Genomic DNA, 14,349 nt, shown 5'->3' with positions numbered 1-14,349 from the left:
CTTCCTCAGACTTAATGGTTGTATTTCTGCTGGATCCTTCAAATGATTTTCACCTTTGAGTTTTCATTGGTTGTATTTAGCCTAGGGCTTCATTCCCTCTTGCCTTGGCTTGCCATCACGGCACTTGTCACACAGAATGAAGTCAAAACTCTCTGACTGGTATACATACCTAGTTGCTTTGCAGCTCCATTATTTAGTGCTTCTGTTCACTTGCCCTGTCATCCAGCCATACAGACTGTCTTTTACTAAATGTGCCCTTAACACTCTTCAGTTCCCTAACAATGCCAGGGTAGTTAAGAGCATGCCTGGGTTCAAATCCTTTCTTCACTATTTAGTAGCCATCTTACCCTGGAAATCTAACTGAACCTCACTCTGCTGCTTGATGAAATGAGGATAGTAATACTATCTGCCTTATAAGATTGATATGAAGACTAAAGGAGATAATCCATGTAAAATACTTAGAGAGTCGTGCCTGCATGTAATCACTGCTATGTAGCTAGTAGCTCTAATTATTAGTACTGCTACTATTATTATTACCGTTCCATGCACATCTCTGCTCAGTTGCATTCTCCCAAATCTCCCCAATGACTTAATCCATCCATTGATGCATCCATCTATCTTTTCAATAAGTATTTATTGGATACTTACTATGTATAAGGCATAAGACTAAGAATACAAACTTGAATCAAGTACATATTGTCCTCTAGGAATTTGGAGTCTGGTAGGAGAGATCAGAGAAGTATAAAATATTCATCCACTCAGCAGATGTTTATGGAAACTACAGAGGATTCAAGCACTGTGTGGTTCCGAGGCTGATATCATAGTTAATAACTAACTTTGGTGAAAGATCAGAGTTTGAGTACCTTAAGCAAAGCATAGCTGAGGTGGTTTGGGAGTATAGAAAAGAGATTTTATCAGCTAAGATGATCAGAAAAAGCTTTTTAGAGGTGCTGCCATCTTAGCAGGACCTTGCAGGATGGATGGATCTTGCCCATCTTCACCTCTCTCAGGAGGTTTTTAGCTACTGCCTTGAGCTATTGCTCTGGGCGGCCTGTAGGATTTTCATATTCGTAACCTCCTCAAGGACAGGGACAGTATCGTTTTCAATTTTGACTTCCTAGTACTTCCTCCAAGTCTTATATAGACCATTTTCAGTAGAGGATGGTGACAGATTAAGGACACGTCTCTTCCCATGTAACCTAAAGGGCGATTGAAATTGTTGATTCTCAATATCTCAATATCTAGCGATTAAGCTTACTAGAGAAGACATTTATATAAACTGAAAGTGAGGTTTTGAAGATGTTCATATTATTTTATTTCTTACCACATTAATCATAGCCACAGGAATCATGATAGGGGTGTAAAAAAGTGAACTCTGCATCAAGCCATGTAGGTATTTCTTCCCATATTTCTGTGTATAGTTCTGGGAAGAAACTCTTGTAGATTCTTCATTAAAGCCTACCCCTAGGACAAGAATTCCTTGCGATACCATATCCTTATGTGATACCGTTACTTTGATCACGTGGGAACTCTTAGTTTTAAAAACTGCCCAAGAGTTTTAATTCTGAATTTCTCCTTGTAGCAAGGAGCAAGGACCAACCCCAGTGGAGAGAAAGAAGAAAGGAAAGAGGAAAAGTGAAACCACAGTGGAGAGTTTAGAGCTGGATCAGGGCCTGCCGAACCCATCCCTGCGGAGTCCTGAGGAGTCCACTGAGTCTGCAGACAGCCAGGTACAGCTGTGACCGGGAACCCTGCTGGCGGTTACGGCTGCCGCACAGATCTTGCTGACGCGCGTCCTGTTGCGTTTCTCTCTCCATCTCCAGCCTTGCACCCCTTGCGCATAGATCCGGGCTGGGCTTTCACTGTTTTGGTGGGTGAGCACCAAGACCACAGGCTTTTTCCCCCTAGCATCCTGATCCTTATACTAATGATCTCCCAGGTTTTTTTAGTGGTGTTTGCTTTCTTCTTGGGAAGTAGCATGTTATTAGGCTGTAGAAAGAATGAATATGGAAAATTGAATTGTGGGGCACTCTGAGTAAGGTGTCAGGGGCCTGACTTGCAATGCAGCTAATGCTTTTAAGATTCAGAGGGCTGGGCCGGTCTGCATAAGGACATTCTCATAATCCCAGATGCTGGAAAAGTCAGGGCTGTGTGTATTCATTTTGCCAAAATAGTAAAGGAAGTTTGGCCAAACATGGAAACAAGGAGTTGCCCACCTGAATGAGATTTTTAAAGCCATTACTAAGCATGCCCATGACATTGGTAGGAATTTTCTCCCTCAGTTGAGGCAACCTGTCTTGGATAGGAGTTCTAATATTGGAAAGTGCTGTTTCCTCTGATATCCATGACAGTTTACCTGGGTTATGCCTGCTGCAAGGGGACCATGTAAAATCATCCGACTACTGCACATTCAAGTATCCTTGGATCCTCGTAGATTCCTAGATGGTCTTCACTGTAGGAAGGTATCAGCTTCTAATGTCACAGTGATAATAAGTAGTAGTGTCTGGGGTATCAGAGCAGAACCCCCCCCCCTCCCCCATCACTGTCTCTGAACTCGGGCTAGTGGCTGTCAGGTGTCCTCATGGGCAGAGCAGCAGGCATGTTGGGTTGATGGGAGTTGGCAGGGGTTTAAGTGTTTCCAGGGTGGTGATCTGTATGTACATGGGATTGGGAGACAGGTTTTCATGTGGAATCCCTCATGTAAAACTAAACGTCATAGAGGTAACATAATGAAGAAATGGTGGGAGAACAGAGAGAGGCCCAGGAGGTATGTTTTAAAAAATAAGGCAGGTGGTGTTTGGCTTTGGTTTTGTTTTTTAAGATTGAAGTACTGAAGAGTGAGCTAGCTGGTGAGTGGTTCCCAGAAGTGTTTCTGCTGCTTGGATATGATGTGTCCATGAGATGAACCATGTGTTTTTCTGTTTGAGGAAAGCCACTGGGCTGCTTTGTTGTAGAATGTTGTCTCTCTAAAAGGTCAGGAGTTACTTAATTATAGATGAGTCCTCAGATGGTGACTCATGAATCTTGTTTTGTCACACTTAATATGTCTCCTTGCATTTCAAGGAGATTCTCAAAGTAAGTCCTAATAAAACTGGTATTAATTTAGTTTTTAAAGAATATATTGTAAGTACAGTGAATTTGACCACAACCGAAACAATTATCTTATCGCCCTAAAATCAGAGCTTCCAGCTATGCTGGAAGGGACCTGAAAGATGATGGAGTTTACCTCTCATCCCCGTTTTACTGGAATAGAAACTGACTCCAGAAAGGAAAAGGAAAGTCACTATCATTCATGAACAAGACACATCTCACTGGATTCTGAGACTATACCTTCTTCTCAGGGGATCTTGGCAATTTGGATCCCCTCCCTCAGCCAGATTTCATTTTGAGTGAATTTAATTCTTAAAAGAGTTGTGTTTAAGGAAGATTGCTTTTGTAAAGTAGGACAGGTCTCTTGTGCATGTCAGTGAGTGTAGATGAGGGTATTCTTTCTTGTCCAAGCTTTTTGCCTTTGACTCACAGAGCATCTCTCCGATGGGTGTGTTTGCCCTGCAGAAACGACGCTCAGGACGGCAGGTGAAGCGCAGAAAATATAACGAGGACCTGGATTTCAAGGTGGTGGACGATGACGGGGAGACAATCGCCGTTCTTGGAGCCGGCCGGACGTCCGCCCTCTCGGCTTCTACACTGGCATGGCAGGCGGAGGTACGGCCTGTGGCTGGGGTGCTGACCTTGGCTTGATCCATCATTTTGGCCCACTTGATAGTTATTCTGTGGCTCTTTGCTGAAGCTAGGTTAGGTTATTGTAACTGGTGCTGATAACCTTCAGTTGGCTTCCTAATCCATTTAGAATGAAGTTCACTCCCGTTATGGTGCCCAGCAGGGTTCTCTCTGTCTCAGCAAATTCCTTTAGCATATAAATGACTTTCTCCCCATTCCCTAGCCTTGGATTAACAGTTCTTTCCCACCTTCTTGCCCTGAAATCTCTTCTTCACATGCATTACATGACTTGGTTCATCATCTTTTAAGCTAAAATGGTTTCTCCCCAGAGAGGTCTTTCCTGGTTCTTGTATTTAGAGTAGATCTCTGCCTCTGAGCCCCATGATTCTCAGTTTCACTCCTTGTCTGTTTCTTTCATAGCACTTGCCACAGCTGATCATTGTGTTCTGATTGCATTTATTTCTTTGTCTTTCCCATTAGAATGTGAAAGTCTGATAACATACTAAACAGCCATTCATGGGATGAAATCACACGCACTAGTAATTACAGTTGGAACTTGGATTCAATAAATGTGTATTAAGAGTCCATACAAGGCCAGGTCTTGGGATACAAGGATGAGTATCAAGGCATGGTCCCTGGCTCCAAGAAGAAAGGGCTTATGGCTATATGAACACTGTGATAAAGTGCGGCCTTAGAAGAATGTGCTGGATACAGTGGCTACATGGGGGAGTGGACCGGAAAGGGGGAGGTCAGGATTTTAGGAAAGGCATTTCTAACATGAACTAAAGCCCACAGCCTGGATGGTGTTGCGGGTGGTGTTGTGATAGACCAGCTAGGCTGGATGTTGGGATCTGGTCTGAGGAGTGGTGGGAGATGAGCATTGAGTGGTAGGAAGAGTCACATTATGCAGGCCCTAGGGATTAGCTAAAGTATTTGACCTTAATACTGCAGAGCAAATGGTAGGGGGGAGGGGACATTGAGGGTTCCAGCAGAGAAGCAGGACGGCCCTATTTGTATTTTAGGGATTTCCATTGGCAGCGGTTTCAAGAAGAGGGACCTGATATCCAGATGCTAGAAGGAAGAGAGGTAAATATTGAAAAGGAGGAGGTCTGTGCCAGGGAGCTTACAGAGAAGACATTAGAAGCAAAAGAAGAAACAGGCTGTGCATATAGGAAGGGCATCATTGCCAGCAGCACATTCTGGGACACAGGCTGGCTGTTGTTGTGGAGTCCCTGTCGCTGACTTGGCAGAATTCATGCTCTGCATGTGCAACAGAGCACAAATACCTGTCCTTCCTCCCGGGCACTAGGGTGGCTTAGCAAAGCCGGTAATACTTTATCTGTCTAAACCACCTTGCCTCCAGCTTAAAGCATTTTCACATAATTTCACATATCCTTTCACCTTGTGTTTGCACGGACAGTAGCTAGGAGGAGGGGTCGTCGTCCCTGGTTTAACAACCAAGAAGCAGGCACAGAACGATCTGGGTCATGGGACACCCTAGTGGTAGTCAACCAGTGACTAGCATGTAAGAGTTGATTTCAGGTCCCTTTGCCAAGAGTTATCCAACCAATGAACATAGCACTTAATAGGAATAATAATTTGATGTACTATCAGTGTAGTGCTTTTCAAGCAAACAGTTAAGAGTAGTCCTGGCAAGAGTGCCATGAGGTGATAGGATTATATTGCTTTATGATGGGTTTTCCCTCCTTGGAGATTTATGGTTGGTTTGGTAGTTAAAACATTAGAAGGGAATTTATTTTCTCCTAGTAGCCATTCAGCCCGTCATTAACCATATTTCAGTTGTTGTTATGACTTCTTTTGTGGTACCTGAAGGGCGGCTTTAGCTGATCTGACAGAAATAATTCAGGAAATTTTATGTATCTTAACAAGGCTCTTTTTATCCTCTTCAAGGTACATGAGAGAGAGAGCTAACATACGATAGAATCTGAATTTTCATTAATTAGGCCTCAAAAATTGTTGTGAAATTTAAGCAGAAAGAGGCCTGATATGTGGCTTTGGCAAGCACGTGGATCTGGCCTCTGTGTCCCAGGCCTGGCCTAGCATGCAGGGTAGATAGACGGCCTGTAGGGGGATTGGGTGGGTTTCAGAAGCCGGCCTCCGCTGAGCCCTAGCTGCTGCCTGACTACACCGCATTTGCCTCTGGTTTACGTTTCGGGCTTCCTGGTGAGGTTTGAACAAAGATTTCCCAGGCTGATGGCAAACCTTGAAAGCCATGAATCTCATCTAGGATTCCAGACAATCCTCAGTACCCAGTGGCACAGAAAATCAGTTGAAGAAGATGAGGCTTTTACTTGTGTCCTTCTCCCGAGGCCCTTTGGATGGCTGTCTGCCTGCTTGCTGGCTGTAGCTTGGGGCCGAGAACCGTGTGGAGTCCCCAGCAGAAAGGCCCTGCTGCTCCCTCGCTGCATTTCTCGGGCAGTGCCTTCTCAACATGCTCTGCCTTGTTCTGTGGCCCCTGGCCCAGTCCCAGACTGCAGCCTCAGCACTGGCTGTCTAGTGGGGAGTTGCTGGAAACATCTTTACACGTGATTCGTGGTAGGCCAGGACTGGCATGCTAGCACAGCCCTGCTCTGGAGCCAGAGGGACGGTCCCCTGACTGGGATACGGGATTCGGGGGCAGGAAATAACTTTCCATCCTCACGTCACAGTGAGCAAAGTCTTTGCTTTCTTATTCTTTGTCAAACGGATGTTGGTGTCTGGAACAGAGACAGACTTTCGCAGTTGTTGTGTAGATTTTTACAAGGCTGTCTCAGTTTCTGCCTCCTACAGTTTGTGCAGTTTGTGTGATTTTGCCTTTTAGAACAAAGGGCTTTAATCTGAATGAGGCTTCAGCTCCCGGTGCCCTCCTGTGCCTCACTCTGTGTCTCTGAGGCCAGCGCCCTCCGCTTTGTCTAACCTTTTGCCGTGCCTGATGGGCTGAGCCCAGTTGTTTTCTCCCCCAGAAGCCCCCTGTTTCCTTCCCTGAGCTGGGGGAGAGTGCCCCTGCTCTATGGTCTAAGGTGGTTGTTTCTCAACTCCGATATTAAATCAAAATTCCTGCCTGATTTTTGTTTTAAATGTGACCACACACTACCTGTTTACTCCCGTTTATTTCCCTACCTCATTCTAATGCTTTTGCTCTACTGTTTACTTAGTATTCCGTATATGCATCCTGTTTCCTCTGGACTCATTCTTTCATCCTTCCAGTTCATTTCAGCTTTCCTTCCTGCTTGTTGTCCTCTTACGACCCACCATTCCTTAGGGCCCTACTAAAACCTTACCTATTCTGTGAAATCCAAGCTGTTCTTGCTTTTTGCACTCTTGCTGGACTTAAGGTTACTGTCACACCAATTAGAATTTAACCTGCAACGTTTCTAGTAAAAATGTTTTGTGTTGCTTTCCCTACACGAATGTAAGCCCCTGAGACTGGGCATCTCGTTTGATGCTACTTTTGTACCCTCATATACTTGGTGATTTGAAAAGTGATTTGCTTCTTGCTAGAACCTCTCCCTTGTGCCTAGCTAAATAGAACTAAATCAGGTGGTTGGTTGAGGTTGGGGGTGACTAGGGTTGACAATTTTTGAAATTTTCCCTAAGAAAAAAATTTTTAGTTATCTGAGTCTCTGACATGAAAGAGAATGAATTAAAATGGCCTTCTTTGAAGGATAATTTGAGAAAATTCCAAGTAGCTGAGAACAGATGGTTGTTATGGAAGTGTGTTTGGCAAGCAGATTTAGTTTATATCTGTGTGTATCTGTATACATGGAGTGTTGATACACACATGATCGTGCTTATGCACAATCTCTGTTTAGAAAAGTCCTGATTTCCTAGTTTCCGTCCTGCTTTGATGTGTATTTTGGAAATGCTATTCCCTTTTCCTTTTATTGGGATAGAGTAAAGCCTGCTCTCAGTGTTTTGATGATAATCAGTTTTTTTTTAAAGGAATTATTCTTTTCTTTCTTCTTTTTCTTTATTTTTTTTTAAGTTCATCTATTTATTTTGAGAGAGACGCACAAGTGGGGGAAGGGCAGCTACAGAGGGAGAGAGAGGAGCCCAAGCAGGCCCTGTGCTGCCAGCACAGAGCCCGATGTGGGGGCTCGAACCCACAGAGTTGTGAGATAATAACCTGAGCCAAAAGTAAGAATTGGATGCTTAACCAGGTGAGCCACCCAGGCACTCCTCTTTCCTTTTTTTTTTTTTTTTTTTTTTAAATTTTTTTTTTTTAACGTTTATTTATTTTTGAGACAGAGAGAGACAGGGCATGAACGGGGGAGGGGCAGAGAGAGAGGGAGACACAGAATCGGAAGCAGGCTCCAGGCTCTGAGCCATTAGCCCAGAGCCCGATGCAGGGCTCGAACTCACGGACCGCGAGATCGTGACCTGAGCTGAAGTCGGACGCTTAACCGACTGAGCCACCCAGGTGGCCCCCCCCTTTTTTTTTTTTTTTAATGTTCATTCACTTTTGAGAGAGAGAGAGACAGGGAGGGGTGTGAGCCAGGGAGGGGCAGAGAGAGAGGAAGACACAGAATCCAAAGCAGGCTCCAGGCTCTGAGCTGTGAGCACAGAGCCTGATGTGGGGCTTGAACTCACCAAACACAAGATCATGACCTGAGCCAAAGTCAAATGCTTACCTGACTGAGTCACCCAGGCACCCCTCACTGATTTTTTTTTTTTTAATTCCAGTATTCATTGCTCTTCCTATAAAAGATAAGTTGAGGGGTGCCTGGGTGGCTCAGTCGGTTAAGCGGCTGACTTTGGCTCAGGTCATGATCTCGCAGTCCGTGAGTTCGAGCCCCGCGTCAGGCTCTGTGCTGACAGCTCAGAGCCTGGAGCCTGTTTCAGATTCTGTGTCTCCCTCTCTTTGACCCTCCCCTGTTCATGCTCTGTCTCTCCCTGTCTCAAAAATAAATAAAACATTAAAAAAAAAAAGTACCTTAAAAAAAAAAAAAGATAAGTTGAAATTTTATTTCACGTTCCTTAATTTTTACTTGAAAATTTTCTATGGTGAAGAATGTTTGAAGCCCTCCATCCTTTTATTTATTTTTTTCTTAAAGTTTATTTATTTATTTAGAGAGCACATGTGCAAGCAGGAGAGGGGCAGAGAGACAGAGAGAGAAGGAATCCCAAGCAGACTCCATGCCCAGTGAGGAGCCCAACGTGGGGCTTGATCCCACAAACTGCAAGATCATGACCTGAGCTGAAATCAAGGGTCAGTCACACAACCAACTGAGCCACCCAGGTGCCCCTGAAGCCCTTCATCCTTTTAATACTCAGAGTAAAGTACTGTCCTTTCTTGTCCGTGTGTTAACGTTTCCTTGGATTTGGCTGGTCCTAGTAAAAACTCCAAATAACATTATCAGAATCCTCCCACTAAAACCCATCTTTTTTCTATTCTTAATGGTAGATAAGAATAAGAATGTTTGAAGCAATCTAATAGTGAGGAAGACATAATTGTTCCTGTCAGTACATGTGTACATGTATGAATGCTCCCTGGTTAGTCTGGGTTCTACAGACTTGGGAGTGGGTAGGAAAGGTAGTCAGAAATTATGAAAGTTTAGTGCTGGTTAACAGAGATCTAACTCAGATGTCGCTGCACTTTCAGAGGCTCTCCTAATTTGCCGAAGTGCCCTGTCTTGAATTGTGGGATTTCAGCAGGTTCTCAGCACTTGCTTTATGCTGATATTACCATTTATATTGCAAAATCTCTTAACATTATTTATTCAAAAATATTTCTTGAGGACCTACTACCTGCCAAGGACTGTTTTGTGCTGGAGATAACATCAAGGATCAAAAGAGGCAAAACTCCCTGCTCTCACAGAGGGAGCATGCAATAAATGGAGAGGGGACCTACGAAATCCATGCAGCTGATCTCCTCTTCACATTTGCTGGATTCTGAACCTGTGGGAGAGGAGGCCAAACAGCCAAGCTCTGAGTTAGTTTCCAAAGGGTGGAAATACCTAGGTAGAGGCTGGGAACAAACCTAAAAAGTAATAAAATTGCGTAGTATATCAATGGTGGTAAGTGCTGTGAGAAAAAAAATCAGGAGAGGAGTGATGTGGAATTGAGGAGTGAGGGTTGCAGTTTTAATTAGGGTGGTCTGTTTTGGCCTCACCAAGGTAACATTTGAGCAAAGAATTGAAGGCAGTAAAGGAGTGAGGGAATCTTGAGAGGGAGGCATTTTAGGCGGAGGGAATAGCCTGTGCAGAGTCTCTGAGGTAGAAATGGGCCACTAGTGTGTGTGAGGAACACGCAGGGAGACCTGAAAGGTGATAGGAGATGGGACGTTTGGTGAGCTCCAGCAGGGTTTGTTGTAGGCCTTTAAAAGATGTTTGATTTTATTCTAAAAGAGAAGCCTTGTAAGCAGGTTAGGCAAAAGACATAATAATGGCAGTTCTGAATGTTGTATTGTGAATAGACTAGTTGGGCAGGAGTGGAAGCAGGGAAACTAGGTAGAAGGCAGTTGGGAATAACCTGGGTGAGAAATGAAGGTGATTTAGACCAGGGTAGAAGCATTGGAGGTGGTGAGAAATTGCTGGATTCTGTACATATTTTGAAGATATAGCCAACACGATTTCTTGGCTAATCAGACACAGTGTGTGGAGAGATAGGAGGAATCAAGAATTACACCAAGATTTTTGGTTTGAACACCAAGAAGGATAGAATTCACTCAGTTGGGAGAAAACTGTAGATGGAATGGGTAGGGAAGGGAAGTTGGCTAGGATAGCAGGAGTTTACATTTTAGACATTTTAAGTGTGAAATACCTCTGAGATATTCAAGTGGAGATGGCAGGTAACAATTAGATATATGAGTCTATGAATCGAGGGGGCTTCTGAGCTGGATACATAAACTTGGCTGGTGTCATGATGTAGCCCTTATTTAAAACCTCAAGACTGGACAAGATCACCAGAAAAATGAGTATGAATTGAAAAGAGTAAAAAGTAGGCCCTAGGGAGTTCCTGGAATGAGAGTTGATGTGGGAGGATTCCTTCTTCCAGGGAAGAGACAGTAGGTCGTGGCAGGGCAACACTCATTGCAAAGGGAAAAAAAAAGAGAATGTGTCTTTAAAGACATCAGATATCTGTGAAAGCAACAAGAATTAGATTAACTAAAATTCCAGACAGTGATGAGCTATTTATTACTAGATGAGCCGGCAGTTGCGAACTATTTCTTCTCTGGAAACATTCCTCAGTTCTAGGTGCAGGTTGAGGATCAGGCTTGGCTCAAACAGACTTCTCTGGGTTGAAGAGAAACCATCACCATCTGCCCCTGCTGGTGAAATGATTGGAAACTAGAAGATCCCCAAAGCAAAGGGCTCTCCCCAGGACATTGAGGAGTTCTGGGGTAGCCCAAGAAGTTAGTGGCTCATTCAGAAGGCAGATTGAAATCTCACAGTATCATGGTACCTATAGGGAAAATCTCACTAAAGGGATGGACTTAGTGTAGAAAAACTAACTCTCCCTGAAGAGAGGTTTTTAAGAGGGGCACCTGGGTGGCTCAGTCTGTTAAGTGTTCGACTCTTGATCTCAGCTCAGGTCGTGATCTCACCTGAGATTCATGAGATTGAGCCCTGAGTCAGGCTCTGTGCTGACAGTGCGGAGCCTGCCTGGGATTCTCTTTATCTCTCTCTCTCTCTCTCTCTCTCCCCCTCCCTTGCTCGCACTTGCTCTCTCTCTCTCTCTTTCTCTGTCTCTCAAAATAAATAAATAAATTTTAAAAAACAGAGTGAGAGATTTTTAACTTACTTGGGATTGGAGACTCCAGGGCTCAGGAATAGAAAGACCTGCCACATTCAGTCAGTGGCCCTGGACATTCATGCTTGAGAAACAGGGTAAAACAAGAGATGAATCTTTAAAAAAATTTTTTTTAATGTTTATTTATTTTTGAGAGAGACAGAGACAGAATGCGAGTGGGTTGGGGGCAGAGAGAGAGGGAGACACGGAATCCGAAGCAGGCTCCAGGCTCCGAGCCGTCAGCACAGAGCCCAATGCAGAGCTCAAACTCATGAGCTGTGAGATCATGACCCAAGCTGAAGTTAGACGCTCAACCAACTGAGCCACCCAGGTACCCCTGCTAAGCAAGAGATAAATCTTAACAGTAACCCAGGCCTGACCCAATTCAGTGTCTCATTGGACCCAGGGACCACCCCCTCTCTCAGAGAAAATAGGAAATAGTTGTGGAAAATATTGTTAGGAGCTGCTAAGGTTCCTTTATTCACAGTATCTACCATAAGTAAAAAACTATTGCACATTTGAAAAAGCTGGAAAAAATGTGACTAAAAAGTAGAAGTAATATATAATAGAAGCAGACCCTAGATGATCCAGGTAGTGGACTTAACAGAAAAGAATTTTAAAATAACTGATTAACATGTGAAAGAAAATAAAAGAAAATGAGCCAAAAAAATTTTAAAGTGAAGAATTCCAGTGAAGAAATGAATCTGTAAAGAGAATCGGTTCAACAGTCTGGACTGAAAATTCCAATTTAAAAAACTTAGAATACAGTGGATGACTTTAAAGGCAGATTAGAGGGGCGCCTGGTGGCTCAGGTGGTTAAGCGTCTAACTTTGGCTCAGGTTATGATCTTGCAGTTCATGAGTTTGAGCCCCATGTTGGGCTCTATGCTGACAGCTCCGAGCCTGGAGCCTGCTTCATAGTCTGTGTCTCCCTCTCTGCCCCTCCCCCGCTCACACTGTCTCTCAGTCTCTCAAAAATAAACATTAAAAATATATATATTTGTGTGTGTGTATAAATCTAAAAACTTTTTAAAATCTAAAAACTAAAAAATTAAAATAACCTGCAATAAAAATTAAAGCAGGTTAGATACAACAGAAGATAAGATTGGTGACTTTGAAGACAAATCAATAGAAAATTTCTGAACTGCCACATAGAAAAAAGAATGGAAAGAGCAGAACAAAGCATATGAAACAATTGGGGTGCAGTGAAAAGGTGCAATGTGTATCTCTGATTAGAGTCCTAGATGTGGAGGAGAGATTGGAGCAGAGGAGTGTTTGATGATAAAAGTAAATGGCCAACAACTCCCATAAACTGATGGGGTATATCAACCAATACATTCAGCATCAGGTAACTCCCAAGCAGGGAAAATACAAAAACAAAAACCATATTCAGGCACATCTGAAACTGTAGAAAACCAAAGACTTAAAATCCACTAGGTAAAAACTGACTACTAACGTTATATTAAATGGTACGATACCGAATGCTTTCCTGCTGAATTTGGGAGTAAGAAAAAAATCCCACTGTTATCTTTATATTCAGAAATGCAGGGGATACCTGGGTTTCTCAGTTAGTTAAGCATCCAACTTAGGCTCAGGTCATGATCTCACAGTTCGCGAGTTCGAGCCCTCTGTTGGGCTGTCTGGTATCAGCATCGAGCCTGCTTCGGATCCTCTGTCCCCCTCTCTCTCTGCCCCTCCCCCTCTTGCTCTCTCAAAAATAAATAAACATTAAAAAAAAAAAGAATATGTAACATAAATTTTAAAAAAGAGATACACTGGAGGTCCTGGCCATTGCTATAAGTAAACAAAGAAATAAAAAGTTTAAAAATTGGAACGGAAGAAGTACGATTCAGTATTTGTAGATGACATGACTGTGTGTGTTGAAAATTCAACAGAATTGACAAACCATTAGAATTAATAAATGTGGATTTAGCTAAATTGTTGGATACAAAGACAATATACATAAACATCTACTTTATTTCTGTGAAGTGGCAGCATGAAATCAGGAAAGAAAAATTCTAAAATGCCATTTGTAACATCATCAAAAATATTAGATATTCTGGAATAGCTCTCAAAAGATATACAAGCCCTCTCTATATGAAAAACATTGCTGAGAGAAATTAAAGAAGACCTACATAAATAGAGCAATGTATGACATACATGTATTCAATATTGTTAAGATGTCTGCAGTTCATTCCCAGTCAGAATCTAAGCGGGGTGTTTTCTGCTGGAAATTGATGATAGAAACACAAAAGACCTAGAATAGCCAGGCAATCTTTCCGGAGAACTCAGTTGGAAGACTCCCTGTAATCCAGACTTGTAATCACACTCCAGTAATGAAGACAAGGTAGTGTTGCTATAAAAACAAGTAGAACCAAACAGAGCTGCGCTGCTCCATAGGGCTCCGACTAGCCCGATGTGGCTGTAAGCACTTGAAATATGGGTAGTCTGATCCGGATGGCCAACAGGCACATGAAAAGATGCTCAACGTCGCTCCTTATCAGGGAAATACAAATCAAAACCACACTCAGATATCACTTCACACCAGTCAGAGTGGCCGAAATGAACAAATCAGGAGACTATAGATCCTGGAGAGGATGTGGAGAAACGGGAACCCTCTTGCACTGTTGGTGGGAATGCAAGCTGGTGCAGCTGCTCTGGAAAGCAGTGTGGAGGTTCCTCAGAAAATTAAAAATAGACCTACCCTATGACCCAGCAATAGCACTGCGAGGAATTTACCCAAGGGATACAGGAGTACTGATGCATAGAGGCACTTGTACCCCAATGTTTATAGCAGCACTCTCCACAATAGCCAAATTATGGAAAGAGCCTAAATGTCCATCAACTGATGAATGGATAAAGAAATTGTGGTTTATATACACAATGGAGTACTACAGGG

General features: G+C 43.2%; 1 protein-coding gene across 3 annotated transcripts in view; it reads left to right on the top strand.

Annotated features, from left to right (window-relative positions):
• The window catches only part of CHD6 (chromodomain helicase DNA binding protein 6), a 205,630-nt gene that overhangs the window by 84,996 nt on the left and 106,285 nt on the right, over positions 1-14,349 (top strand). For all 3 annotated transcript variants that reach the window (XM_078444070.2, XM_078444069.2, XM_078444068.2), the window contains exons 4-5: positions 1,583-1,730; positions 3,556-3,705. In XM_078444070.2, coding sequence (XP_078300196.1) covers positions 1,583-1,730; positions 3,556-3,705 — 298 coding nt within the window. The remainder of the gene's footprint in view (positions 1-1,582; positions 1,731-3,555; positions 3,706-14,349) is intronic.

The sequence above is a fragment of the Panthera onca genome, chromosome A3, assembly GCF_046562875.1.
Source record: "Panthera onca isolate mPanOnc1 chromosome A3, mPanOnc1 haplotype 2, whole genome shotgun sequence".
NCBI classification, from domain to species: Eukaryota; Metazoa; Chordata; class Mammalia; order Carnivora; family Felidae; genus Panthera; species Panthera onca.
The sequence above is the reverse complement of the archived record's forward strand: the minus strand, read 5'-3'. Positions and strand labels throughout refer to the sequence as shown.